Source organism: Naegleria fowleri (genome assembly GCF_008403515.1).
Source record: "Naegleria fowleri strain ATCC 30894 chromosome Unknown tig17, whole genome shotgun sequence".
Lineage (NCBI taxonomy): Eukaryota > Heterolobosea > Eutetramitea > Acrasida > Naegleriidae > Naegleria > Naegleria fowleri.
The window spans coordinates 434,883-462,728 of NW_025407949.1; the positions used below are offsets into that span (position 1 = coordinate 434,883).

The 27,846-nt window shown below is 37.5% G+C and overlaps 12 protein-coding genes across 12 annotated transcripts; 7 read left to right on the forward strand and 5 right to left on the reverse strand.

Moving 5' to 3' along the window:
- Positions 1-108: 108 nt before the first annotated feature.
- FDP41_013263 (uncharacterized protein) lies at positions 109-574 on the forward strand (the record flags this gene model as incomplete). Its single annotated transcript, XM_044703874.1, has 2 exons — positions 109-336; positions 440-574. The coding sequence occupies 2 exons, from the start codon at positions 109-111 to the stop codon at positions 572-574; spliced, it is 363 nt and encodes a 120-aa protein (XP_044565493.1).
- A 602-nt stretch (positions 575-1,176) lies between these two features.
- FDP41_013264 (uncharacterized protein) lies at positions 1,177-1,515 on the forward strand (the record flags this gene model as incomplete). The annotated part of the gene is made up of 2 exons (XM_044703875.1): positions 1,177-1,290; positions 1,375-1,515. 2 exons carry the CDS (start codon positions 1,177-1,179, stop codon positions 1,513-1,515), a joined length of 255 nt encoding a protein of 84 aa, XP_044565494.1.
- Positions 1,516-1,881: 366 nt separating this feature from the next.
- FDP41_013265 (uncharacterized protein) lies at positions 1,882-2,369 on the forward strand (the record flags this gene model as incomplete). The annotated part of the gene is made up of 2 exons (XM_044703876.1): positions 1,882-2,139; positions 2,220-2,369. 2 exons carry the CDS (start codon positions 1,882-1,884, stop codon positions 2,367-2,369), a joined length of 408 nt encoding a protein of 135 aa, XP_044565495.1.
- A 276-nt stretch (positions 2,370-2,645) lies between these two features.
- FDP41_013266 (uncharacterized protein) lies at positions 2,646-3,202 on the forward strand (the record flags this gene model as incomplete). Its single annotated transcript, XM_044703877.1, has 2 exons — positions 2,646-2,909; positions 3,053-3,202. The coding sequence occupies 2 exons, from the start codon at positions 2,646-2,648 to the stop codon at positions 3,200-3,202; spliced, it is 414 nt and encodes a 137-aa protein (XP_044565496.1).
- Positions 3,203-3,221: 19 nt separating this feature from the next.
- Positions 3,222-6,041, reverse strand: FDP41_013267 (uncharacterized protein; the record flags this gene model as incomplete). Its single annotated transcript, XM_044703878.1, has 1 exon — positions 3,222-6,041. The coding sequence occupies one exon, from the start codon at positions 6,039-6,041 to the stop codon at positions 3,222-3,224; it is 2,820 nt and encodes a 939-aa protein (XP_044565497.1).
- A 1,250-nt stretch (positions 6,042-7,291) lies between these two features.
- FDP41_013268 (uncharacterized protein) lies at positions 7,292-8,524 on the reverse strand (the record flags this gene model as incomplete). The annotated part of the gene is made up of 1 exon (XM_044703879.1): positions 7,292-8,524. One exon carries the CDS (start codon positions 8,522-8,524, stop codon positions 7,292-7,294), a length of 1,233 nt encoding a protein of 410 aa, XP_044565498.1.
- A 300-nt stretch (positions 8,525-8,824) lies between these two features.
- On the forward strand, positions 8,825-10,415 carry FDP41_013269 (uncharacterized protein; the record flags this gene model as incomplete). Its single annotated transcript, XM_044703880.1, has 4 exons — positions 8,825-9,181; positions 9,233-9,371; positions 9,421-9,717; positions 9,766-10,415. The coding sequence occupies 4 exons, from the start codon at positions 8,825-8,827 to the stop codon at positions 10,413-10,415; spliced, it is 1,443 nt and encodes a 480-aa protein (XP_044565499.1).
- A 6-nt stretch (positions 10,416-10,421) lies between these two features.
- Positions 10,422-14,762, reverse strand: FDP41_013270 (uncharacterized protein; the record flags this gene model as incomplete). The annotated part of the gene is made up of 8 exons (XM_044703882.1): positions 10,422-11,417; positions 11,464-11,669; positions 11,724-12,000; positions 12,055-13,865; positions 13,918-14,165; positions 14,220-14,307; positions 14,355-14,592; positions 14,739-14,762. The coding sequence occupies 8 exons, from the start codon at positions 14,760-14,762 to the stop codon at positions 10,422-10,424; spliced, it is 3,888 nt and encodes a 1,295-aa protein (XP_044565500.1).
- Positions 14,763-15,318: 556 nt separating this feature from the next.
- FDP41_013271 (uncharacterized protein) lies at positions 15,319-18,577 on the forward strand (the record flags this gene model as incomplete). The annotated part of the gene is made up of 2 exons (XM_044703883.1): positions 15,319-15,664; positions 15,708-18,577. 2 exons carry the CDS (start codon positions 15,319-15,321, stop codon positions 18,575-18,577), a joined length of 3,216 nt encoding a protein of 1,071 aa, XP_044565501.1.
- A 74-nt stretch (positions 18,578-18,651) lies between these two features.
- On the reverse strand, positions 18,652-20,517 carry FDP41_013272 (uncharacterized protein; the record flags this gene model as incomplete). The annotated part of the gene is made up of 1 exon (XM_044703884.1): positions 18,652-20,517. The coding sequence occupies one exon, from the start codon at positions 20,515-20,517 to the stop codon at positions 18,652-18,654; it is 1,866 nt and encodes a 621-aa protein (XP_044565502.1).
- Positions 20,518-22,855: 2,338 nt separating this feature from the next.
- Positions 22,856-23,896, reverse strand: FDP41_013273 (uncharacterized protein; the record flags this gene model as incomplete). The annotated part of the gene is made up of 1 exon (XM_044703885.1): positions 22,856-23,896. One exon carries the CDS (start codon positions 23,894-23,896, stop codon positions 22,856-22,858), a length of 1,041 nt encoding a protein of 346 aa, XP_044565503.1.
- A 643-nt stretch (positions 23,897-24,539) lies between these two features.
- On the forward strand, positions 24,540-27,811 carry FDP41_013274 (uncharacterized protein; the record flags this gene model as incomplete). Its single annotated transcript, XM_044703886.1, has 2 exons — positions 24,540-27,560; positions 27,638-27,811. 2 exons carry the CDS (start codon positions 24,540-24,542, stop codon positions 27,809-27,811), a joined length of 3,195 nt encoding a protein of 1,064 aa, XP_044565504.1.
- Positions 27,812-27,846: the final 35 nt, after the last annotated feature.

Below are 27,846 nucleotides of genomic sequence, written 5' to 3' on the forward strand. Positions count from 1 at the left end.
GAAGGCCTCTAAAGCTCAGGCGTTGTTTTCTCCTGAATTACCCAACAAAAAGAAAATACCCAACCCTTGACTCCAATTCATAACAACCACACAACCACACACATCAGAATGAACAACGGCAAACAACCACTCTACACAGGTCAAGCACAATTCGTCGGCCAACCACAAAGACCTCAGTATTATGTGAATAATAATTCCACAACAACAACAAATTCTGTGACCACCCCAACAACCACCCCAACAATGGCGGCCAATCAAGAAGATGCCAATAATGCCATGTTGATGTTTGTGATTGGATTCTTCTTTGGTATTATTTGGATTGTGAATTATGTAATGGTAAGTTCTAGTAAGAATTGAGAATTGATTCATCACTAGGATTTTTTGTGACTACATCCATTCAAACCAATCTCAACACACTACATTGAAATGAATTGTTTAGTATCGAAATTCACCAAATGTTCGTGCTCAACAATATGCCAAGTACAGTCTCTATGCGTTTATTGCTTCTTTGGTGTTAAGCGTGGGATTTTTTGTCCTTCTCATCTTTTTATCAGCGATTTCTGCTGCATTTTAACAACAAGGAACAACAGGAGATCCATTGACGCCAATCACATCAATGAATGCTCAATAAAAAAAATTGGAGTTGTCAGATGCCGATTTATATATGTACAATGACTCTCTCTCTTTTACCCTGATTGAAACAATGGCTTTTACGATTCGAGATGGTGAAGCACACCCGAACAATAGTTCTCTCTTGCAAACACCTTTGTTTTGGAATGGGAACAAAAAATCTTTGGGAGTTGACCCAACAGCTTCTATTCTTCCATCATGGTTGCCTTATTGGATATAGCAATGCATTTACATGGATACTATCACGATGTGCGAAGGGATAGTATCCATGTCAATGTGTTGTGATGAGAATGCATATTGATGAACGGAGGAATTCTTTCCATTTTTTGAATTAAATTTTTATTTGGTCTGGCTTTACCTGAAAGTTGACAATAGATTTATTAGTTTATCCTCATTGTCTCATGCAACTCCTCAATAAAAAGAAAACATTCATCATTGCAAAGGACAACAACAAACAGCCACTCCACTCGCTTGGCCAAACACAACTCGTTCAACAAGAACCGCAACAAAGACCTCTTTATTTCTTGAATTCAACAAATCATTTCTATGACTACAACAACAGTGACCGTCGGGCCCAATCAAGACGATGCCAATAATTCCTTTTTGCTGTTTGTGGTTGGATTCTTCTTTGGTATTGTTTGGATTGTGAATTATATAATGGTAAGGAATTGTGAAAATTGAAATTGAGAGATTCATCAATGTGACAATCAACCTCAACACACTACATTGAAATGAATTGTTTAGTATCGAAATTCACCAAATGCTCAAGCTCAACAATATGCCAAGTACAGTCTCTATGCATTCATCATTTGTTTGGTATTAAGCGCCGCAATTTTTTCCGTAACCATCTTTATTTCAATTATTTCTGTGGTCGTCAGAGTGTAACAATAATTGCTAGCATCCAAATCATTACAGAGATACGAAATCATCACAAAGATACGAATCACACAACCAACCGGACGCTCCATCAATAAATAATTATATATTATATTGTAACATTTGAAAATTCGAGGCAGGTTATATTCGGATAGGGGTGCGCTCGAAACAAGAGGCTCCACACAAGTTTCACTTCCCTGTCCAACAACCTTCCATCACCCTTCTGTTTCGACAAGTGATTCAAATTCAAAATCTTGAATTCGACGACCCATGAAAATAACAAACACAACAAAATATCTTGAAAATAATTGCTAATAATATCATTTAGCAATTACAACAACAACAACAGCAACAACAACAACACTGAATCACAAAATGGACAACAGCAAACAACCACTCTACAGTGGTCAGACACAATTTGTCGTTCAACCACAACCTTCCTATCCTCCGCCACAAGGGTATTATGTCGATCCAAATACTTCTCACCATGTACAGGTTGGATATCAACAGCAAACAACCACTGTAGAGGCCTCAGCAGTTCGCCCAATCAATGAAGAAGATGCTAATAGTGCCATGTTAATGTTTGTGATTGGATTCTTCTTTGGTATTGTTTGGATTGTGAATTATGCAATGGTATGTTCTATTAAGTTTTGAATCAATACTAGTACTTATAAATAACTCTTATATTCATATTAATCTTGCACATCGTTTAGTACCGAAATTCACCAAATGCTCAAGCTCGACAATATGCCAAGTTCAGTCTCTATGCATTCATTATTTGTTTGGTCTTGAGTGTGGTGTTGGTGTTATTTTCCATCGTATTGCCAATCATAGTTGTTGCCTCCGCTGCTTCAACAAAATAAAAGACAGTGCTTTATTGAGATATGTCCAACAGATGATGATTCATGGAACCGTTCGAGCTTTTAAGCCTTGTTGTTCCGTGATGATAGGATGATGATGATGACGGAGGGGTGCCGAGAGGTTCATCAATGGTGGACTTGTGTTTCTTTGTGTGAATTGGAATCTTAAAAAATCTTTGGCGAGTTCAGCTCATCACGCTGTTATCAAATCACGAGAACCATCAACAACAAAGGCTTGTCTCCGTGTGTTTCTTCCATCCTCTTCTTCTCATCATCATCATGGAACAACAACCACTCTACACAGGTCAAGCTCAATTCTACCAACAACCACCTCCTCAACAATATCCAACCCAACAACAAGTCTATACACCACAATATTATGTTCAACCTACAGAAACAACCGCCGCTACTACATATCATCATCAAACGGTTGCGACTACTCATTATGTGAACGGTGTGAATGAAGAAGATGCTAATAATGCCATGTTGATGTTTGTGATTGGATTCTTCTTTGGAATTTTATGGATTGTGAATTATGCAATGGTAAGAGAGTATTTCAAATTCCGAAACTATTAATGATTATATTTCATCATTATCATTTTTGATTGTAATTGAAATACCAATATTGAAAATACTACATTTTCAAACGAACAATTCATGTACATTCACACTCTGTGACAAAATAGTATCGCAACTCTCCGAACCTAAAGGCTCAACAGTACGCTAAATATAGTTTGATGGCTTTTATCCTTTCTTTGGTATTCTCAGTGATTCTCACTTTCATCTGTATTCTCGTTCCAATCATCATGATATCTTCAGTACCAAGCTACAATTAAAAAATAATTATTATTTATTCTAGGGAGTGTTTCTCTGCTTCTTGTCAGTCATGAACTTTCGTTTCTTCTTCTTTTGCTCTGTGGGAGGTGGTTGAATGTCAGCAGCATTCTCTCCTTCTTCGTTTTCCTCTTCTTCTTTCTTTTTTTCGTCTGCAACTGACGAAACAGACCGTTTGGGAGAAACTTTCTTTCTTGGAGATGGTTCTGGAATAGCGACATCGTTGTTGTCTTCAAAATTGTCACTTAGTAGCTCATTCAAGGTGTCAGGGCTCAATCGGCTTGTTTTCTCAATGCTTCTTAGATCTCTAGAAATTGCTTTTTTGTCTAGGTTGTATAATTCGAGTATCCTTCTCTGAGGATTAATGGAATAAACATTTCCATCGTTAGATCTGATAGGTCCTGTCTCTATTAAATCAAGTATCGATTTGTGGTGAATGTTTTTGTGAGGCTCAACGTCAACACCATTTCCTGCGAGGTAATAGATCAAAGGCTTGGCCTCTTGCTCACTTTCTTGAAGATCGGTTTCTAACATCTCTTTAGCTTGTAGAAGATTTGTTTTGCTTTCATGTGAAAGTAATTCTCTTCTCAATTCTTCATCATCCAGCTTCTCCAGCCTTGAAGCGCAAATAATTTCATACACATCAATTCCAGGGCCTCTTTTCAATTTTTCCTTACGGATGGTTTCTCCTGATTCTTCATTTACAACCAAATTAGTGTTGAGTATCTTTTTCTTGAATTTTTCAATCTTTTTGCTTGTCTTTCTCTTGGTAATTTGTGGTTTTACGAATTTTTTCTTGCCATTATATGACACACAATTAAAGACAGATAGATCTATTAATTCCTTCTCAAGATCTGGATTCGTCTCAGAAGTAAGCTTGCTTCTTTTTTCAAGCTCTGTCACTAAGAAATCAGTGCATTTCGAAACCATGTCAACAGTGTCACATAAAAGATCGATGCTATTTGATGAAAATATAAAGTTTTCTCCAATCTCAACATTTTCCTGTTGTTTCACAGATTCTTGACTTTTTTCATCCTCTTCTTTTCCATTTGCTCTATTCTTTTCTTCTTCAGGAGAATTTGCCATCAATTCGTTGTCGCTATCATCTTTAAACAGCTGAGAAATATCTTTCCTTTTTTGTTTAGCAGCTCTGACCCTTAAACTGGTTTTTGTTACAATTTTTGAGGTTGTGTCTGCTGACTCCTCAACGGTTGAACCAGGAATATCGGATGCTGGTTGGTCTTTCTTTTTGGCTGCCTTGGGTGGTTTGACTTTCTTTGTTGGAGTTCCGTTTTGTACAGCTGTGGTTACTATACCATTGGCATTGTTGATGGCGACCTCGTTGACAGCAGTTGGTGTAGTCGTTACAGTTGCTCCTGTTTGTGGATGCTTTGGTTTTGGCTTTTTTTGGAGAGAATTTGAAGGGGGTGGGCCTTTCTTTTTCTGAGCAGATGGTGGCTGAAGTTTTTTCTTTTCTTCTTGTTGATAAACTTGACCATTTGGTGTGTGATGATGTTTTGAAGATGAATGAGACTTTGTGAAGGAACCTGCATCATCTGGAATGCTGTCGACATGATGAGAGTTTGTAATTCCTCTACCATAAACATCTGATTGATAGTGACTATAGGATTCATGATGTGAAGAAATGCCTGGAGAATATTCGTCATGAGGATAATACCCATAGGTGTTTGTTGAATAATAGTCTCCATATCTTGGCGGATAAGAATATTGGTGAGATGAAGAATAGGAATAAGATGGATTGGCACTTGGTTGTTGAGTGTGAAAATTATGAGTTGAGCTGTATGATGGTATCTCAGATTTAAGTTGTTGGAGCGATTCCTTGTCGCGTTTCAATCTTTGCATCATTTCATCGAGAGCTTTTCTTGTGCTGAGCACTCCACCTTCTATCTTTGGAGCTACAGACTTTGATTCAGTGTTGAAGGTAGATGGAGTCGCGATTGCTTGAGGTGATACTGTGTCTGCTGAAGGGTTCGACGATCTCGTGTTTGAATACTTGTCTTCCAATAGCAGTGATGATGCTGGCTGATGCTTACTGTATGAAGAATAGTAGGGTGAAGATGAATATGACGATGTGTGAGATGATGGTGGTTGGGAGTGCGGTGGTGGTGAATTTAAATCCAAAGTAGCAGCGGATGGAGGAGGAGTAACAGAAGTTGTTGATGGATAGTAGTGATGAGAGGTTGATGGAGGATATCCCGTTGTAAAGGAGTGATGATGTTGATTGTTAGAAACAGGTTCTTCTTCGTGAATATCTTCTGAATGCATAGATCGATCATAGGCAGAAGAGCCAGCAGCTTGTACAAATTGAGATGTAGTCGCTCCTGGCTTTCTATTAAAGGAAGGAAGTGAAGATGATGAAGGATAATGATAGAGCGATGAGTTAGTTGTGGTATTGTACAAACCATCCTCTCTGTGGGTGTTGTTGTAGTACGAACTACTTGTGTTCTTCCCACTTCCATGATGATAGAATGAGGAATGGTGAGGCTGTGAGTTGCTGCTGTACTGTTGATGCGAGACGCCATGATAACCATTATCATAACTATAATGGTGATATTTCGTCGACGGTTCATGATGAGCACCACCAACTGGATGATGAAAGGCTTCAGTTGTCGTGAGACGGGAAGAGCTGGAGGGTGTGTAATCGTGGTATTGGTGATAGTTCGTCTGAGAATGTTGGTGATGATTATTCAAGTACGAAGAAGGGTGGTGATATTGATTTCCATAATGTGGGTAGTAGGAAGAAGAGCCAGCAAGTCCACCATGCGCTGAAACTTCTCGAGTATCAGTTTGCACGTAGGATGAATGCGGTGGTTGTTGCATGATGATGATGATGGTGGTTGAGCTGATAGGGTTATTTGAAACGACAGCGTTAAAGGATCAAAATTGATACAACTGAATCAGACTTTGAAAATAGAGTGATACTAGCAGCGTTGATGGTACAATCTATCCCAATGTTGGTAATAAATATTTAGAAGAGATGCTAAACGATGACTACTACTAAATAATATATAAATAGGAAGAATATGATGGTGTTGGTGGTAATTGGACTAGAAAGAAGATGGTACCAACAACAACAACAGAGATGAATAAATAAATAGGAAATGGTGCAAACGCCACAACGATGATGATGACCAAATCCAAGTAGCAAATGTGCAAAGACCACGTCAACTGTTCTCAACGATGCTGCCTTGTTGCTGTTTTGGGAGGTTGGATCCACAAGGTTGTTTTCGATTCTTTTTTTTTGTGTTCTTTTCCAAGTATGTACCAACCCGACATTAGTCATTAGTGAACATGCGCCAAAAGTGATTGAAAAAGTTAGATTTTGAGTGTTGCGAGAGGATGAGACAGCGTTCGGTATTGTTGGACATGATCATGTTAACGAGAGAGAGTAATGATGATTTTGAGAGGCATTCGTAGGTGGTGATGTGAGCATGAGAGATGAAATTTGGAGTTGTGGATGTTTAGACGGATTTGGTAATTGTAAGAGGAGGATGATGAATGATCAGATTTATGAGAGATCAAACAGTATCGTGTTGTACGTTTGTTGTTTTTCAAAGAGAGGAGCATCATACAAGTCATCATGGTATACAATGATTGCATGAGGAATAATTCGCAAAAGGATATATTTCTCCAGGAACAATTATTACTACTTGGCACTACTTACGAAAATACAGAAGCGGTGATGAATACGAGAGGAAGCAACAAGGGAATGAAAGAATTAAACAATGTGGTGGTTGTACTATTGATGTTGTTGCAATTTGAATTGTAGCTGCTTTTAGAAGTGTTGTGTCGGTTCAGTAGTTGGTTTGTTGATGATGATGAACGCAATCTTCAAAAGAACAGGTCTTTGTTTCTTTAAAAGCTTTTGATGAGCAATAACAATAACAATTTTAGCCTGACTGATAATGGTGATGATGAGCAAAGGGTAATTTTTTGTGGATTGGACAGGTTCTCAAATATAAGCGGACAAAGGTATTTCGAACTGTCCAAATTAGACAATGCGGGAGGAAGAGATATCACAGGAAAAACGAAGGTTTGTGCATGATTTGCATTTATTATCGCTTAAATTTTCATTTTGTTTCATTGAGATTAAACAACTCGTTGACTACTTCTGTAAGACTACCATTGTACTTCTTGAGCAATTGGAGTTGCAACTCCTTGGTGCCAGACATTTGCATATCTTCCAAGTATTTCAATTCCGCACTGTATTTTTCGAGATCAGGATCAACTGTGGTTTGAGGTTGTGTCTGAGGAGATCTGCTCATTCCACTCATGTTAAGAGGGTGTGGTTGGTTTAAGGTAACGCTATTTCCAAGTGTCTTTGGTTGTTGCATGAAAGAAGTAGCGCTTGGTTGGTTCATGTTAGCGTTCATAGGTTGACCCATTGGCACATTCATTGTTGGTGGATTCATTGTTGCACCAAAAGGTTGAGGTTGTTGGCCTCCCATTGGAGATCTCATCATAGGTGACTGACCAAAAGGTGGTTGATTAAAAGGTGGTTGGAATGGTTGTTGTGGCTGAACTGGTGGTTGAAATGGTTGCTGTGGTTGTTGAGGGAAAGAAGGAGGTTGAACAGGTGGTTGTTGAACTACAGGTGGCTGTTGTGGTTGTGGAGGCTGTTGAACAGGAGATTGTGCCTTTGGTTGAACTACAGGTGGCTTTGATTGTTGAACAGGTGGTTGAACTACAGGTGGTTGAACTACAGGTGGTTGAACTACAGGTGGTTGAACTACAGGTGGCTGTTGTGGTTGTGGAGGCTGTTGAACAGGAGATTGTGCCTTTGGTTGAACTACAGGTGGTTGCTGACCTTGTGTGGTCTGTTCAGACTTGTTCTTCTTCTTGCCGGCAGCATTTGATTGTTGAGGTGGTTGAGCCACAGGCACCTTCTTTTGAATAACCTTCAATTTGAAAACAGGAACAGTGGCAGCATGCTTGAGAGCTTCAGCCCACTCTTCTTCAGTGTCAAATCTGATAAATTCATCTTGATCATCGAGCCAAGCAAGGAGGAGATCCTTGTCAGCAACATTTGCAAAGCTTTTTACTTTAGTGGTGATTTTCTTGAGATCAAAGGAAGCATCAATAGTGGTGCGTCTAATTTCATCATCAGGGAGATAAATCTTGGTGATGATGGATGTTGGCTTTTGAAGATTTTGTTGTTGCTTCAATTGATTGAATTGATCTTGATTTAAAGGCCATTGTTGAGATCCTTGTTGTTGTGGATAGGGTTGTGGTGGATATGATCCTTGTTGTTGTGGATAGGAGGTAGTGCTGGTGTTCATATTCATAGGTCTTCCGCTGAACATTTTTGAAGGATGGCGTGATGGTAATTTTTTAGTTTGTTGTTGTGATGGTTTGATTCGAATTGCGTGATGGAGCAGAGTTGGAATCTTTTTAATCTTAAAGCATGAAGTGATATTTTTAAACGTGATCGCCCACTTGAGAGATGGGAGGTTACCTCAACAGGAATATGTTCTCAGTCAATGAAAAGATACCGTTTAGCTGACTAGAGTTGAGTCTTGTTCAGCCTGAACTTGTGACCAAAAACGGTGTTGTATTACACACACATGATGAAAAATGGCGCTCATATACTTCTACAATAAAAAATGCAAGATCATCCAACTCCGATGACAACACGAACCTCAAGTGCAGGGAACATGAGGTCAAGGGCATCAACCCCATCACTAGAAAATCAAACACATGTCCATGATCCCCATAATATTTTGTCTTATCAGTTTGATGAATGTTTCGCATGGGGAATGAACAATGGCCAACTTGGAAGCCACCAAGAAATTCAACAAGATACTCTCATCAATGTTGTTTCAGTTCCGACAAGAATCAGTGTAGAACAATTTTTAAATAGTAATGAACAAATTGGATTTGTTGCTTCGGGAGGAAGTCACACAGTTATCATTACAAACCACCACAGAGTACTTTCATTCGGTAAAAATCAAAATGGACAGGTAAGTGGAACAATTTGCAAAGAGTGAAATATCAACAATGAACTCATCCAGCTTGGCCACGGTAATTTTGAGGACTCCCCAACTCCTAAGGAAGTTACCTTTGATTTAGAGGACGATTTTATTGTTTACTGTGCTTGTGGCGACCGTCACACAATATTTCTCACCAACAAAGGGAGAGTATATGTATGTGGTAAGTACATCAACTATTGAGCAAATGATTTCTATTTGAACTTTTTCAGGGGCTAACTTCAATTCTCAGCTTGGGCTAGGTCATATGAGTAATGTATCATCTCCAACACTTGTTGAACAAATGACATCAAGAAAAATTAGAAGAGCATCCTGTGGAGCTAGACACACAGTATTAATTACTGGAAAGGGTAAAATTTTTACTGCCGGGCTTGGTGCCTTTGGTCAGCTAGGTCATGGCGATTTTGAGGATCAACCTTACTTTAAGCATATTGAGGATATTGATTGGAGTTGTTCTGCATGTTCAAGCAAAGAACATGTTAATGTCGCGTTAAGCTCTAATTATGATGGTTTGTATTTTTTAATTTAAAGAATGGATGGATTAACAACTCCTTTAGTGTACCAATGGGGTGGAAGAAGTGTTGATTCGGAAAGCGATCAAATTAAGGATTGTGTTCCAACTCTCTTGTTCAGTTCCTTAAACGGCCGTAGAATTGTACAAGTTGCTGCAAGTACTTACCATGCATTAGCTAGGACTTCAGACGGTAGCGTTTATTGTTGGGGTTACAATCTTGACAATGCTGGATATTTACGATTACTGAAGCACCTTGAAATGAGTGACGAAAATCTACTACACAAGCCATTCCTTGTTGAATCTGAAAAACAGCTTTCTGAGAAGGGGTTAGACTTGTCACCCAAATATATCATTAAGAAAAATGATTTAACTGTATACAGAAACCACTTTTTCAGCAACAACAAGGTTACTTGGATTGCATGCACAGAAACTTGTAACTATGTAGTCACAGATAAGGGAGATGTATATGTTTTCGGAAAGGGAAATTATGGAGAGTTAGGATTAGGTGACAATAGAACGAGCTACGTTGATTACCCTGAGAAAATTCTAGCATTAGAAGGAAAAAAGGTGGTGAGAGTAATGGCTTCAACTCATTCAGCTTTTGCTTTGACATGTAAAAATTCATTGCATCAAGACGATAATTTATTTTTTGAAACGAAACTGGAGCAAACACCACAAGAAAACCAGAAGTAAATGTGGCTAATTCTTGTTCGTAATATATTGAACATATCGCTTCAAATTAGTGTTAATGTTTCGTAAGAGTTGCACATGAACAGGTAGTACTGTGAATCGACTTGGGTGCAAAGGCGAGACAGACAACCAACTTAGGTTATAAAATTGTTTGCAAATATGTCTAATATTTCCAATGTGCAAACATTTCTCAGTGCCTTTAACGAATAACTTAATTTCAATCACACTCTTATTATTACAAATCGTATCCTGACGTCTTCCATCCTGCAATAGATCTTGTGGTCGTTCTTCTGTTGAAGAAATTATGTAGCCATACTCTTCATGAACATGCATGTATGACATGACACCGACATGTGATGTATCATGTCCGTCAGATGGTCTATTCTTGAAAAACTGTAACGATGGATTGTCGTTAAGAGATACAAGATACATTGCACCATTATGACCTGATTCCTTAATTTTCCCCCATGCAGCCAGTTCTTCATCAGACATTGTCACAACTTGATTTTCATCTGGAGCAACCTTGCAAACAGTATATTCCCAAGAAAATTCAATGTGATGACTACTCGAAAGACTTGTCATGTAGATGGTGCTTTGTTCATGAATCTTTTGAATGACTGCTTCCATCCTTCTTCCATCATCAGCCATAACAGTGGTACTATCAATAATTGTAGATTCGAGCAAATTTCCAGAATAGTCAGTCCATACAACAGTGACATAAAATTCACCATTGGTCTCTTCAGTAATGCTATATGCACAGTGAAGAGTAAGCTTTTGTTGCTGAATTTCTGAAAAAGGTGATCGACTGTTTCGACTAGCATCTGGAGCAACCTCAATTGGAGTTAGTACGAATGCAGGCTCATGAAGCAGCGAAAAATAGCCTGAAAGGCTATTCCATCGTTTTTGTTGTCTTCTACACTTATTGTAAACAGATAGCGAAATTTGTTTAAGAGCAGCTAGAGGATAGTTCAAATATGGCTCGTCCACTATTTTTTGATCAATGAACTGTAATATGATAAGTAATAACTAGTAGTTATTAGGTCATACTTACATGAATAAATGGAGTGACATCGCTTTCTTGACTGATGTTAAGCTGTAAATGATCTAAAATATTACCAAATATGTTATAAAGCATGCTAGACATTGGTATAGAAGTTGCCTCTTCCATCTTCTCGACAAGATGAAAAGGAAAAACGACATAGATAAATATGTTTTCATCTTTCGGGTTATTATTATAAAAAGAAATTATTCCTTGCTCTAAATATTATTTGGTTACCAACTCACTATCCTGGAATTGCAAAAGATACATACCTGCTCTTTTTGCTGCTTTTTGAAATTGCTCAATAAATTCTTCCATTTGAGATTTTTGTGATTTGATATTGGTTGTTGTACTTGGTTGGGAATATCTGTTGTATGTAATTGGGATTATACCTTCTGAAATTAAATCATTGTTAATTGGTAAATGGATTCCAAGCTTGCACATCTCGTAAATGGCGCTTAAATTTTCAAAAAATCCATTCAAATCCGAGAATAGTCCATCATTGTTGTTAAATGCTGGTGGCTCAACCCCAATCACACAATAATTTATCTAAAATTTGAAAATTCGATTTAAAATTAGGTAAATCATGACAATAAAACTTACCTTTTTTGGAGGCGCGTATGGCTCAAGAAGAGATTTTTCCCATTCACTAATGATCTCAGGATGTGAGTCAAGCCATTGCTCCATATATCCAACACGTATTGTTGGAGTTTCTAGTGGTTGGAAGTAAGAATGTTCCATATTCACTGGGCCCTTAATATTTTCCTCTCCTTCAGTTTTGGTCAACAATTCTGAAACCTTGAATAATATAGAAATTACCTCATCGTTCGTTACGTGCGGAAGAGAGGATTCTGACTGATACCAGTATCTAGACACAACTTGGATGGACTCGAGCAACCCGTTTGAAATATCGATGGAAGGCTGCTGATTTGATTGAAGATCGTAACCTTTCCAACAACCATCCAACATGAAAGACAGTAATTCTCCCTTTTTAACAGGGCCAGTATTATCGTCTGATAAATGATAAAGAGCTTGCTTCAAGATATCAGAGATGGTAATGCTTGAATCTGTGTTTGATACAATATCTATCAGTTCTGAAACGCCAGAATGTACAAAATCGAAATTTGTAATTTCTTCATCATAAACCTCTTCAGCATTTGTTATCAAAGAAGTTTCAGCGGTCTCTTTAACTTCTTCTTTTCTAGTATTCATTTTCTTGCTTTTCTTTTCTCTTTTTTGCCTTTTCTCTTTTGGCATTGATGTCAATAAAGAAAATTGTTCCATTGAGCTTACTGGGGGACAGAAGTTGGTCTTTCTTGGATATTCCATCTCATCAATGGTGCACAATGTATAGGAAGGAGTGCTATAGTATGAAATAAAATCATTTGCAAATATTTCTGACTTGATTGAGGATTTTTCATCTTTCAAATCAATAAAATTGCTTAAAAAATTGGGTGCTGCTGAAAGCATCTTAGTTTGTGGCTCGTACACTAAATTTTCTTCTTTAAATGCAATCTGCATATCTTGAATAGATCTTCGTTGTGCTTCTCTCTGATCCAATAATTGTTTAAATTCATTGATTTCATCTTGTTGAGATTTAACACTCACTACTGAGGCTGTTTGTGGTTGCTCTAAGGATGGAGATGGTATTACCGTGTTCGTGGGTGTCATTTCAGATTGTGCTGTGTCACTGGTTGTGCTAGCTGGCAAAGGTTCGAAAGTAACAGCAGGTTGAGGATTGTCGTTCGGCTCGTTCCAATCAAAGGAGTCAAGAAGTTGGTTGAACTGATCTGCAGTCAGCTCTTTTGCTGCTTGGTCTTCCAGTTGGATTTCTGATTTTTGAGCAACAAAATTTGCTTCCATTGAAGTAGCTTCATGTTCAAAAGTTAGCAAAGATTGAGCGGCGGATGATGGTGGTGGCATTGTTCCTAACGCAGTATCCTCTTTCTTTACCTCAACCATTGGGGGATTGAGAAGTGTCGGAGATGCTGTCAATATTGTTGGTGGCGTCGGTTCCTTTTTTTCTTTTCTTGTATAAGCATAGGCAGGCAAAACAGCTTCTGTTTTTTGTTTTTTGATGGAAGCTGGCTTTCCATTGATGGAAGAATCAGCATTAGAAGATGCTCGCTTGATATTTTTGGCATTGTTAGGAGTGTTGCCTGATTGCATCTTGTTCTTTTGTTGTACTTTAGACCTAGGTGGATTTTGGCGAGGGGCGTTTTTGTAAGAAGGAAAATACTTCTCTAGGCTCTGGTCATTATTTTCAATAGCAAGTAGGTACTCGTCACAAATAAAGGATATTGGAGTCCCTTCTATTAGAACTGTCGCTTGTGTTTTTGCATTGTATTCGTCGCTAGATGAGCTTTTGTCTTTTGTTGCCAATCTTGCAGGAAGACCCTTAAAGGGAGTGTACACTTCAAAAAGATAACATGTTTGATGTTGCGTGACATCCATCTATAAACTTACCCCAAAACGGCGTTTTTTGGCTTTTCGAAGATATTCTAGAAATTGTATCCTCAGCATTTAGCTTTTTGAACATCTTCTTTTTTACATTAATAAATACTTTCAATGTGAAATTGTTGTGAACTATACAAGAAATAGAAAATCCTGTAATTGAAATTAAGCTTGAATTGTCAGAGGTAATGTTCTTTTCACTGCTCGCAAGAAACATAAAGTTTCCTTGGCATGAGTATGAATGCTCCAATATTAAAATACTATTACGATATTTTTGTCAAATATTCATGTCAACAGTGCACGTTTATACATACTTTTGAATCCAGTTTTTTGTAGCGACAGTTAAAAGTTTGGTTTCATCCTCTTGTAGACTCGAAAAATCCGAAAAATTCTTTTTTTCGACTATCCAACGATGAACACTTAATTTCAGGTATTGATACTAAACTTACTTTTAACATCCAAGTAGTTATCATTAATTATTGATTGAATCTTTTCTTTTCGCGATATGTGATGGCTAAGAATGAAAAACAAATATAATTCGCTCGGAACGAGAAGAGCGTATGGAATCAAAATTCTTTGCCTATTTAACTCTTCGTGCGCTAAATGATGTAACCGTGTCAATTCCCCACTAATTTTCCACAACTCAAACGATAAATTATCTTCATTTCCCGATGATGTATTACAGTTCTTTTCATAGAAATAATAATAGAAATATATACAATTAGCATCCATCACCGACAAAATTTGAACGGTGCGATTGTTTGTTGCGTTATTAGATACGATACGATCCGATCATCATCAACACTTGTTCTCATCAGTGCAATAAAACCTACAATTTCAAAGGTGTTGGTGAGCATGTGGTGGAGAAGACGGCTTCCTTTGAATATTTTTAAAGCTGAGTTTTATCAATTACAACAACAACAATCCTATTCAAATAAAGGGACTTGCGAGGAGATGGAGGCTTTCAAAGAGATTTCTCTTGAAAACAAACTCTCAAGTTTCTCTTTATTCATAGATGTCTTTTGGGATAATAATTCTTTATTACGCCGACTTTTCATCCATCGTTGTGAACACAAAGGGAAATGAATGGATCATGTTGTTCATGTTTCTCTTGCCTTCATGTAACCCATCAGCAAATCAAAAGAAAAAATTCATTCGAAGGCGCCTGCGAACCTTTTCCAATCACCACCACTACCACCGACAACTGCTGTGTCATTGCGGAAAGGACGCCGAGAGAGCTCTTTCATCCACTACCACCACCACTGTGCTTTTAGAGAGAACAACACTAACCGATTCAACTCAAGGTTGAGAGAGTTTAGTGGTTATTTTGGTCTTTTCTAATCATTGTCGGAATAATTGAAAACATCTGATCCCTTCCCAATAACATCATCATCATATTTTCTATATAACAAGATGATACGTGATTCGAGTCATGGCCAATCGCCATTGTCATTATCATCAACACGGCTCATTATTTCCATGCTTGTGTTATCCACCACGATGATCTTTAGTGTTGGTCTTGTAGGAGCCACAAACACTACATCACCATCGTCATCACCTTCGTCACCATCATCAACCAATAATCTCTCTTCTCCTATAACTGATCGTAACGAACCACCAGAATGTACCTTAAATGATTACGGAGCAACCTATACTCCTTGTTTGAAAATGAGTGACATAAGGACCGTTGTTTATTACAAGAAGAATAATTGTAGTGGAGGAGTGCCATTACCAATTTCTACAGAAACTCTCCCTTGTAGTAAGTTTTGTTATTTCAGCCCATCTTTTCTCATATTTCAAAGATTTAACTTGCAGTAATGGTCAATTTTTGAGACCACCTTTTGTGAAATGTGAGCCATGTATTCCTGGTGAATTTAGTTTTTCTGAGGGAATCCTCACCAATGATTGGGAAGAATTACCAGATTCAATGAAAACGAGTTGTGTTTCAGAAGGATCCAAAAATCCAAAATGTTCTTCATGGAAAGTTTCAACCAATTACAAATACATTCATTCAGGAGATCAATCGGATTCAACAGGAACAGTGTCATCTGTTCTCACATATTATGTTGACATCTTGAGAGAGTCAGGAAAACTCGAATTCAGCTTCCGTGTCGATGCTGACAATGGAAATGGATTAGAGCTTTATATTGACAATGAACAAGTATTAGAAAGAACAAGCTATGTACATGAATATACAATCAAATCATTTGCATTGACAAAAGGTTATCATGTGATTGAATGGAGATTTGAAAAAGCATCTTCACCATCCTCCAGTACTAAACAAATGGCATACATCAAATGGATCAAAATTTATGGAGATAAGTTATCTGTTGAGTATTGTACCAAGTGTCCAACAGGTACTTTTAACAATGAACCTGGACAAGCTTCTTGTTCGCCATGTCCTCTCGACACTTTTAATGACCAATCTGGACAAACTCAATGTCAACCCTGTCCAGAAAATACCTATGCATTGGAAGGATCTACCTCTTGTTCTCCAAGACCTTTGTGTACTGCTTTGGATTATGTGGCTCATTACACTCCATGTTCGAATGGTAAAAGAAAATTAATCTATGAATGGAAGAAGCCTAAGATTTGCAATGGAGGAGTAGAATTACCAAAGAACAAGGATAATGAAGAATGCAACCAATGTCCTTTAGGATTATTCCGTAAAAATGATGAATGTCAACGTTGTTCTGGAAAAGGAGAATACTACGACATGAAGGAAATGAAATGCAAAAAATGTTACGAAGGATACTATGCATTGAAATACCTTCGTTACGATTCGAATTTCTTTAATGAGATTACTTCTTTACCATCTCATTGGTCCACCAAATGTCTTGGAGAATGTGATAAGGAAAATAAGGGTTGGACTATTGTTTCCAATATTGAAAAGAACGAAGCCTATCTCGATGCAGCGGCCAATGGATATGGAGATGAAAGTGTTCTTTCCATTCCGATTGAATTGTATACAGATGGATCGATTAGTATTGAATACGAGTTGTTATCAACAACAACAACAACGGACAAGACTGAGGACACTTCTGTACTCTTATTCTTTGTGAATCGAACTTTGGTTGGAGATTTCTCTCGACAAACACTCAAAGAATTGAAAGGTACATACAAAACGAGATATTATCCTGCTGGACATTACCTTCTGACATTTGCCTTTGAGAAATATGACTCTCCGAATAAGCAATCAACTGCTCTCATCAAATCCATTGTGATTGAAGGAGAAATCTCTGGTGCTTCTGATAAATGTTATGAATGTCGAGAAGGTCATTATTGTCCCCAAGGCACTGATGAACATTTACCTTGTCGTCCTGGAACGTATTCCAATATTCGACAAGAGGCTTGTATGGCTTGCTATAGAAACACTTTCCAAAACAAGTGGGGACAAAATAGGTGCCTTAATTGTGGAGATGGTACATTTTCGAATGCAGGAAGTGCAGACTGTGTGAATACTTGTCTCTTTACAGTTCCTGGAACTGAAATTATGTACAATTTGACAACCTTGCAGAGTGCTCTCAATAGTGAATTGAGTGTGTTTGGACCTCTCACACTTCCCAACTCTCCTCTCAAGTTTTATTTCAATCTTTGTAACAAATTTGACACTGCATACACCAAATTCTGTCAAAAAGAATCAAGACTTGCAGTTTTAGCAGAGCAACGTAAGGATGTAACAACTAAAAATCGTAGAAAGGGTTACACTACCTATGCATGTGTGGAAGATGATTCAAGTGAAAATCCCAAATATCATACAAGTGGTGATATGGGATCTACAATTTCATATTATCACTCTCCAAAAGGAGATGGTCTCACTGTCTACCTTGCCACAGATTACAAGTGCTCCAATAAGAATGGAGTCTATAACACAAAAGTTGAATTGAAATGCAATCCAAAGGAAGGCATTGGTAAACCAGTTATTGCGACTGAGGTGGATGAAACAGGAGCTGTATCATTTGCCGATGTCTGTTCAACAAGAATCTTGTGGGAGAGTCATGCTGCTTGTCCTGTTTGTACTATTTATGATTATGAGCCAGTAGTCAGTGGTGAATGTGAGAATGGAAGACGAAAGAAGACATGGTTTTTGAAACCAAATGCAAAGTGCTATCCATATTCTGGATTGACAGCTCCTTTACCTGAAGATGTCTCTTGTATTACCTGTTCACAAGATGATTATACCTTTGTGGAAACAAAGTGTGTGAATGGGTTTTATAAGAGAAAATACGTTTGGAAGGAAAAAAGAGATTGCTTTGGAGGTGTTGAACTTCCAGAAGATGAAACACTCACTTGTGATGAGGTAGAAATTGGAAAACTTACTGCTGTGACTGGGTTGTCTGTCGCTGCAGCAGTATTTTTGTGTTTACTTGTTGGTATTTGCTTTTTCTACTTTAGAAACAAGCAACTTTATGAACAATATGAAATGTTAGGCCAAAAAGAGACACCTGACATTGAAATGATGAATAGCGGTTCTGGTGTGTTGGAGTTGATGGAAATGAAAGCTCATCAGATGATGACATGGGTTTCACAACCACTAAAACAATTAACATTACAGATAGTGACGAAGATGATCGAGTTTAAAAGGTTGAGATCTCATCCCAGGCAACGATGCTGTCTACAGTCAAGTTCTGGCGTAAACAACACAGAGAAGGGATTTAATAGCAATCGTTGAAACTTGTACTAACATTATTTATTATCTCAATTAAGAAAATATTATGGCTTACATTTAATGAAAATTTCATTTGTCTAAAACTTCTTTTTCTTCTTCTGGTTAAATCCTCCATTATTAAACGATCGCTTCTTTTTGTTCTTCTTCTCTTCTTCATCTCCAAAATATTGCGCAAAATAAGTGGCAAACTGCTTGCACGTGTTGATAAAAGATCGGTCCTGATGAATGTAAATTCTTCTCCAGCACAAATCTGGGCTGACTCGCAAAATAGTTGAGAGTAATGATTCTTTGTTGATATTAGTTGGTGACATTAAAGCGTCAAATGCGTTGCTAAATGAATTTCTAATTGAAAGCAGACCGCTAGTACCTTTAGAAACGTTATTATGAACATTTGTTGGATCGATGATATTCGGCGAAAATTTGAGACTGGACGAATAGCCACTGCGAATTTTCATAATGTAGGGCAAGTATTTTCCCTCTCCATTTGGACTTATCGCTGTAAAGTAATAGTTGAAGTATCGGCCATAAAGAGCAAAGAAGTCTATTAACAATGTGCCTAGTGATGTGACATCTCTCTCTTCAATGCTTGAATTGCTTGTATGCATCTGTAAATGACTAATAATCATTAAACTTAAACCATAGCTAGAAAGTCCTCCATGCAAGACCATATTGGAATTTCGTTGTTTTAAAAAGTATTTTAGAAAGTAGCATAAATATTTAAATGCAGGATACTTTTCACTGCTTCTTCTAATAAACTCTACGCTTGAATCTGTGTCTGCATTATTGCAAGATACATCCACTTCCTGAAGAGACAGTGCCTCTTTAAACTTGACAATTGGCACGTTTGCATTTCTTATAAAATTAATTTCTACAAATTCATTAGACCTGTTCAAATCCCTATTTAGTTTTTCAAGAAATGATTTTTGTGAGTGGGATTTTGAAATAACATGTAAATCAAGGTCACTTCCTGGTAACATTAATCCTGCAGGATAGCTACCAAAAAGCTGAATTTTGCAACTGGGATCAATACCCTTACATAGCTTAGTGACCTTTTCGATAACACGCTCTCTCACGAGTTCCTCTTCTTTTGTCTGTTTTACAAAGTTGTAGAAATCAATTAATTCAAAATGTAATCGTAATGGAGGAGAATAAGAGGCATAACTTTGCGTTTGCCAAGGAATTGAGGTTTGATATTTTGCGTAGGCATTATGTGCTTCATAATTAAATTGATGATTGGTAATTGTATCATCAATTTTAATAAAACCTTCAGCACTTTCCTCCTCATTATTTTCTGTAATATTATTTGAAACATCATCATCATCGTTATCTACTACCTCCGTTGGGCTTTGCTCTGCTACTATTGATGTGCTAGGTGAAACAGCACCAGGTTCTCTTTTAGGCAATGCAGCCACATCATTGCTGCTAGAAGAAACAGTACTGCTTGAAGAAACTCCTCCAACCACAGAAGCAATTGAAGAACTTGCAAGGCTTTCGCTTACATTCTTTTTTCTATTTTTCAAAGCAGCAATTCTTTCCTTCACGGAACTTGTTAGGATGGGTTTTGCATCGGACTTTTGTCCAGGAGCCATTTCAATATTGTAGTGATGAGACCATTGAGATTGTGCACTTGAAAATAAGGAGAGAATATTATCTCGAGTTTTGGTGACTTGTGCAACTCCTGTTGGTGCAATGGAAGAATTTTCTTCTCTTGGTTGGTCGTTATTGGTGCTTGTGGGAGAGGCTCCTTCCGAATTGTTTGATAATGTTGTGGTTTCGTCATGATGATGGTCCGAACGATTTATTCCGTTTTGATTTGTGTTCGTTGATGTATTTTGAAAATTATTTCCATCTGTTTCGTCCTCACTATCATCAAAACTTATAAAATCCAAATTAGCTTTTCTTTTTCGCCGATTGACGAATGATTGTATTGCTGGTGTCGTCATCGGAATCTGATTCGGCCAGCACGTTCAGATTGAGAGGCATTTCTTGTGGTGCGTTTTTTTTGTTCAATCTAAACTTTGAAATTTTGAAAAGAATATTTTAAAGTTCAGTCAGCAGAAAGGAGGATCATGTTTTTCATAAAATTCCAAATGAAATTGAAATAAATGATTATTATTATTAAAAGGTATTGTGGCAATTGAAGTTTCCGAAAAATTCTTGCGGCGTGAATTTCCACCGTACATGGATACAAGATTAAACTTAAAATTGTTTTTATTTTAGAGTAAAAAATGGAGTGGAAGAGAGTGAGGTCAAACACAACCTTGAACTCAATACAGCTCTCGGACAACCAGAACTCTCCCCTTAGTCCCCATCGAGAAGAGAACGAGCCTTAAACTCCAGATAATTCAATAGATCAATGCTATCAGACTCAACTAAAGAAAGTTAAACAATCTGAATGGTTTAATGAAGATCAGGAGGATGAAAACGTGTTCCCGAGGACAAAGACGAGAGCTTTTGGACGGAAGATGGACCACGCCTTGATTTGGAAGCGCTCACTTCATACCTACAAACAACGATCCAGGACTTAAAGCAGGTGTCATTACAAGAAGTATATCTAAGAAACAATTCTCAGTTTCAACGGAAGGAACTAACTCATTCAATGAAACAACTAAAGGAGGAAGTCGGTCAACTGTTGGATAATCTTCAAAAGGGGCAGAAGCGTACTTGGATTTAAACGGATTGGACATTTCACGAAATGAGGAATCTCATTTTGCAGATATTCAAGTTCATGACATTTGGGCTTGTATTTTCTCATTCCTGCCTTTCATTGATTTTGTTAAAACTCGACGTGTGTTTGTAGGCTTTGGTATGAGGCTTCTGAATTGAAATTTGCGCTTTCAGACTTTTCTCTTCCTCGTGAAATCAAAGAGGATTCTAATTTTTGGTTTGAAAAACAGACTAGTCTCTTGGAAATTTTCGAACGATTTATTGAGAATAGAATAGACTATATTGAAAATGTTGATATTCCAATGGCAATGGCAAAAACGTTACAAACGAAATACAATTTAGTTGGAAAACGTCGGAAAGAGCTAATAATGTGGGATTCATCATGGCCCATTCCAAAACTTGGTTTCTTCTTGTTTAATGCTCTAATAAGTAGTGGCAGGTGATGTGGTAAATATGACAATTGAGGAATTTATAAAAATGTATCGACCTATTAAGCTTCCATTACTTGAAACTTTACAAGCCCCTTTAACCTTTCTGGAACGTATGATATCACCAACGCTCACCCCAAAGTTGAGAAGACTTGTCCTTATTTCCTGGGAGTGAAGGAATCAAAAATCTATGGTATCACTTCCATGTTTGGAATATTTAGAGATTTGTGCATGCCCATTCATTGAAATAGAGTGTCCTTGTCTTGAAGAACTTGTGATTACCAGGTCCACTAAAGTGTACCAAGAAATAGGGGTGCTTTCAATTAGCTCAAAGAAATTGAGGGTTTTGTCAACAAGCGTTTTTATAAAGGCCCTTTCAATCAAAGGTCCTTGCCTTCTGGAAGACGCCTCTTTTCTTTTAAGCGTTGGACATGTCATCCACTTTGAATGTCCCTTGGTCAGAAAAGCAATATTGATGAATTCACTTCTTTTCTTATCAGGTAACCTTCTTGGCAATATTGTTTCGTTGACTGTGGAAGACACTACCTGCAGTCAGACTCTTAAACTTCTTGCCTCTCTTCCTTGCAACAGCATCAGATCTATGACCCTTTGGATGTGCAGGGAGCTTCCCTGCATACCATCCTTTAAGAAATCCTTTCCAAACCTTGACAGATTGGTTATCAGAGATTGTACTTTTGATTTATTAATTCAAATTCACGAGTTATGCAGACATAGCAAATCAATTCGAGAAATAGAGTTCATACAATGCTCTTTATCTTCAGAGTTCCTTTCAAAAATCAAGAGAAGACATGATCATCACCCCCTCTCAAAGCTTGGCTGAAGGGACTAAAATTTCCCTGCAAAACATGTTGGCAAGAATGAAAAGCTTAAAACACTTGGTTCTTAACTTTTCAAGTTGTATTAGAAACAATGTGTTCACAATACCAAGTACAATTGAAGTTCTTAGTGTGAAAGGTATTGCAATTCATGTGAAGGGACCATGCTGTTTGGAGAGATTATTTGTAATGTGGACCGTAGGGCAAAAACTGTTCTCAGAAGAAACTCCTTAATCTGAAGTTTATTCATACAGATTGCCTTTATTCTCTTGACGAAGAATTGTTGAGAAAAATAGCCCCAAATCTGGAGAGGTGCATCCAAAACAATGATGAAGTCCAATAGTTGTTTTTTATTGAGAGAATATTTGTTTGTAGTTTCTTGTTAGTTTTTCAATAAAGGACACCTCTTCTTTTGCACACGGATGAATAGGAATTAGGTTTAACAATTTGTTGGGCTCAACTTGAGTATTTCGCTGAGAATCCAAAATAATAACATCTCCATTAGATAGCACCTCCTCGATTCTCTTCGATATTGGAAGAGCGTTTGCTTGTCCGTTACTCAATTTATACAAATGGAGTCGATCGTCAGAATCTTGAGGCAGTTTGTGATTGTTATTCTTAATTTTTCCATAATCTGCAATAAGGTCAAGAGCTTTGCCCACCGACCATAATCGACTTAGCTTCATGGGCAATCCTTTTGAATCTAAAGTGATGTAAACTGTTGTTTTTACAGCATCTGCATCATCCAGATGTTTGTTTTTTAAAGGAATGACAAATGAAGAGGGAAGTGATGAGTTAGGAGTTGTTGGTTTTGATGCACTTGGTGACATCTTGGAGGTGCTATGCTTGTTCTTTTCTGCTTGGTTCTCATTGTGGAGTTTCCTTAATAGCTCATTATTAGATTGAGAGAGTTCGTCTGTTTTTAGTTGATATGTTGTGGATGTTTGAACCACTTGTTTACGCTCTTGTTGGACAATCTTCTTCTTCAAGTGAGTGCAATGATGGTCCTCGGCATGTCTATGAAATGAACAATAGGACTTGTTGCAATGACTGCATTTACACATTTGAAATTCGTTGCATCCTCCGAAGGAACAATTGTCGTCTTTTCGTTTCTCAACTTGACATCCTCTCTCAATGTGTCGGTTAATCACTAAATTATTGTCTTCCAGAGGAAATTGCTTGGAAACAAACACTCCACATAACGGACATTGAGGAATTTCACTCTTCTTCAATTCTGTTTCAATATTAAACGCCGGGCATTGATGGGAGGAACATTCTCTATGTTTGGAACAGGTATATTGTTTACAATGAGGACAATGAAAAGGAAGGAAATCCTTTTGTCTGCATGTCTCCACACAACAGTGTTTGCCTAGGTCGTAAAATTCAGTCATTGTTTAAAGTTGGGAGTGTGTGTGCGAAAATTGAATCGGTTCAAGTTTTTTTTTGGTCTGAAATTTGGTTGCTTGTTTTCAATTTAAGGAAATGGCAATATTAGAAAATAAAAATAGAGAAGAGTTCCTTAGACCAAGTCTTGCAGGACAAATTCCGATCGGAAGCGCAATAATTTTGTGAGATGAACCTTGAAAAAAAAGCGTGAGATGAACATTCTTGTTCAAATAAGGGATGCGATTATACCCATAACCTCCTGAAAGACATTGAATGGTCAGGCGCCTGTATTGTTACAGGCAATATTCCTCATGCCATGTACAAGAATTTCAGAACAGGTCAAGTTCTTTGGTCAACCTTGGAGATTAAAAAAATATCGTGTGCATGATGATGAAATCCGCAACACGCCCACTCCGGTTGTTGCTTCTAACAGTGTCGATGCACATGTTGTGTCTCTTTGTTCAATCTTCTTTGTTCATCAGAAACGAGGAGAGTGGCCAACACCATGATATCCAAACCTTCTCACCCAACAACCACATCATAACCTTCTCCTTTCCTGAACATTTGAATGCGTCAAATGTGATTATGGAGACTTCTGACAGTTGGAGGAGGCCAAGTGAGCCACTTTCCAACTCACACATTCACAAAATGGACTTTCATCATCAACATGATGAACACCATCCCTACACACAAAGATACCAACATGCATCCATGGTCGATCCATCACAACTCTATTGCTTTAAAACTCTCCAACAAGCGATTCAAAATCAACCACAAGCAAGTGTCAATCTCATTTTGGGAAAGAAGAATGAATCAGCATTCAATGTTCCATTCTGCACACTTGAAAATCCATGTCAACACATTCAACAAGTATTACGAGAATTGAACAACTTGATGAATAGCACCGCATTTGCATTATTCATTTCAATGCCACAAACAAGAGCAGTAGTAGTCAATGTTCAAATAATGGACGATATGGAAGAAGAGAATTTGGATAATGTTCTTGAAACTCCACTGTATCCTAGACTTCAATATTATTTTGTATTTTCAAGCTATTCAAAGTCTCAAAAAACTTTACAGTTTAACACACCTTCAGTTCTTCGTCCAGATGTACCTCACTCCATTATCAAATCCAGGCCAGATTTAGCATGGGTAGTATTCTTTAACTTGAATATTGAAAATTTATACTTCATGTCAACTCAAATCTCAGGACTTTCATTTTGTTCATCCATACTCAATTCTACCTTCGTCCAATTAGACTCGACCATGCAAACATTTAGCGTAGAAACATCTATTGTTGAAAGTTCTGAATTATTAGTACGAAGTCCTTTGAGTGTCTATGTGTTGTACACAAAATTTTATTCATTCAACGAGCTCTATTTTAGAAACATGCAATTAACTGTCCTTTCAAGTCTAATTGTACGCGATAGTGGAATTAGATTGACCGTAGAGAATGGTGAAAAGATGTTTCTCCAAAACAGCCAATTTCAAAATTATCATTTAGAATTAACAACCACCAACATTAAGGAATTACACATCTCTTACACACAATTCATTAATAGTACAAACTTTAATGGTATTGTGACCTCTACTCATGGTCAGTTGTTTCTGGTTGCAGTGTGTACCTTTAAGGGATCAGGTCCATTTCTATTTGTGAGAGCCTATAAGAGAGTGGAATCACTTCAACTTGGAATTGAGAACAATGTGATCATACCATCCTTTATTTATCAAGCCATGTTTGGAATTATCACAGTTCAGAGTTCTATTGAGGTATACATGGAGTCTTGTTATTTTAGAAATAACACTGGATTGGGCAAAGCTTCTTCTCTCTACCTTTCAGATATAGATCGATTTACAATTAATGCAACACAATTCATTGATGGTTCAAAGGGAAGTGCGATCGTGTTGGAGAATTATCACACACATTATTTGTATGGAGCCTATAACACAATCATTACGAATTGTTTATTTGAGAATAACCAATGTGAGGAGTTTGGATGTGCCTTCAATGATGCAAACTTGGCCCTTGACCTCACTGTGAAGGATAGCATATTCAGAAATAACAAGGCAGCCTTGGGAGGTGGAGCTATTTATATTGAAACTGCCATCCATTTCAATCTATTGAATTGTACCTTTGAGGGAAATCTTGTGACCTACCATGACAAGGTCTATTACACAGATGGACGACGTCAAATAGGTGCAGGTGGTGCTGTGAATATCTTTTCCTTTTTACCACCTGTGGAAGTTAGCAGTTTCATTCGAGACTGTACATTTATCAAAAATACAGCGGCTGTAGGAGGTGCATTGTTTTATGTGGGCCTCTCTACCAAATCAGTTGAAAATTGTGAATTTAAGGAAAATCTTGCCCTTGTAAAAGGTGGAGCAATTTTTCATTACAATTGTCAGCTTAATGAAACCAACATGAAAAATGTGAAATTTGATCATAATATGGCATTAATATTTGGAGATGACTATATTTCAGATATTACTAATTTCTCCTTTAATCTTGACGATGGAGTTTCCATGTTAGAATTTATGCCTGGAGATTCTATAGTGTTGAATGGAACAGCCCTCTCATTGAATACAACGGTTCCTCTCTTCTTGGAAACAATCTACATTGACACCTCAAATCCTCAGTTGTATGTCATATCAAAGGAGTTTAGCAATTATTTAAACATTTCCGTGTACATTCGTGCGAATGATTCAAATTCTGTGGTTTACGGAATTCACAACACCACCATGAGAACTGAAGTCTCTCCAAAAGAAAGATTCCTTCCATTCAAAATTAATCCATGCAAAGAAGGCTATCGATTGGCTTTGGTCGATGTGGATGGAACTTCCTCTCTCTATTCATGCCAATTCAATCAAGAACTTCCCATTGCCATCATATTGATTGTTGTGGTGCCCATTGTGTTCATCTTCTTTTTCATTGGCACTTGTATTGGTGTATTGTGTGGTGTGAATGTTTGTGTAGATATACGACGACGACTAAAACGTTTGCAAGATAAGGAGAAGGCAGAATTATCGGTCGAACAGAAAATTATTGATAAGGCCATCGTTTTTAATATCAATCAAGATGATTATGTAGAAGCATTCACCTCTTCTTCTTCTTCTTCTTTGGACAAGCACTATTCTCAAAGTACGAGTATGAGTCATGAAAGTATGAAGAAGAAGATGAATCGCAAAGATGAACTTGGCTCTCCCTTATTAGCATTGAACCAAACCGAAGTACTCACCATAGAGATGGAGAGGAAACCAATGTCATTCCTAATTCCCATTACAGATTTGGAAATTATAAAGAAGATTGGTGAAGGAGGTCTTGGAACTGTGTATCATGGAAAATGGAAGGACAGAGATGTGGCCATCAAGTCTCTAAAGACTCGAATGGATGATGATGATGAGAATGATGAATTTGAAAAGGAAGTTTCTCTTCTAGCCTCACTACGTCATCCTTGTATTTTGACATTCTTTGGAGTTGCAGTTTCAAAGGAAAACAAATTTATGGTCACCGAGTATTTAGAGAATGGCTCTTTGGAACGAATTATTTATAATTGCAAAATTGGAAGACAATCCTTGTCCATTCTTGACAAATTGAGAATTTTACAAGATGTGGCAAGTGGAATGGATTATTTGCATTCATTGTCACCTGCAATCGTTCATAGAGATTTGGTAGGTCATTGGGTTTTTCATATACCTTTCACAATAATTTCGTTTTTCATCATCACTGACTTTTGATCCAAAAAAAGAAACCTGGTAACGTGTTACTCGATAAAAACAATCGATGTAAGGTCTGTGACTTTGGTTTGTCAAGAACAATTGGAACCACCACTTCCTACACCATGACAAGGAATGTTGGTACACTCCTATACATGTCTCCAGAAATGATTAGTGAAGAAGATGGAACTTTTGATTCCTTTTAAATGGAATGAATCGTAAAAGTGAAAAAGCACTAAAA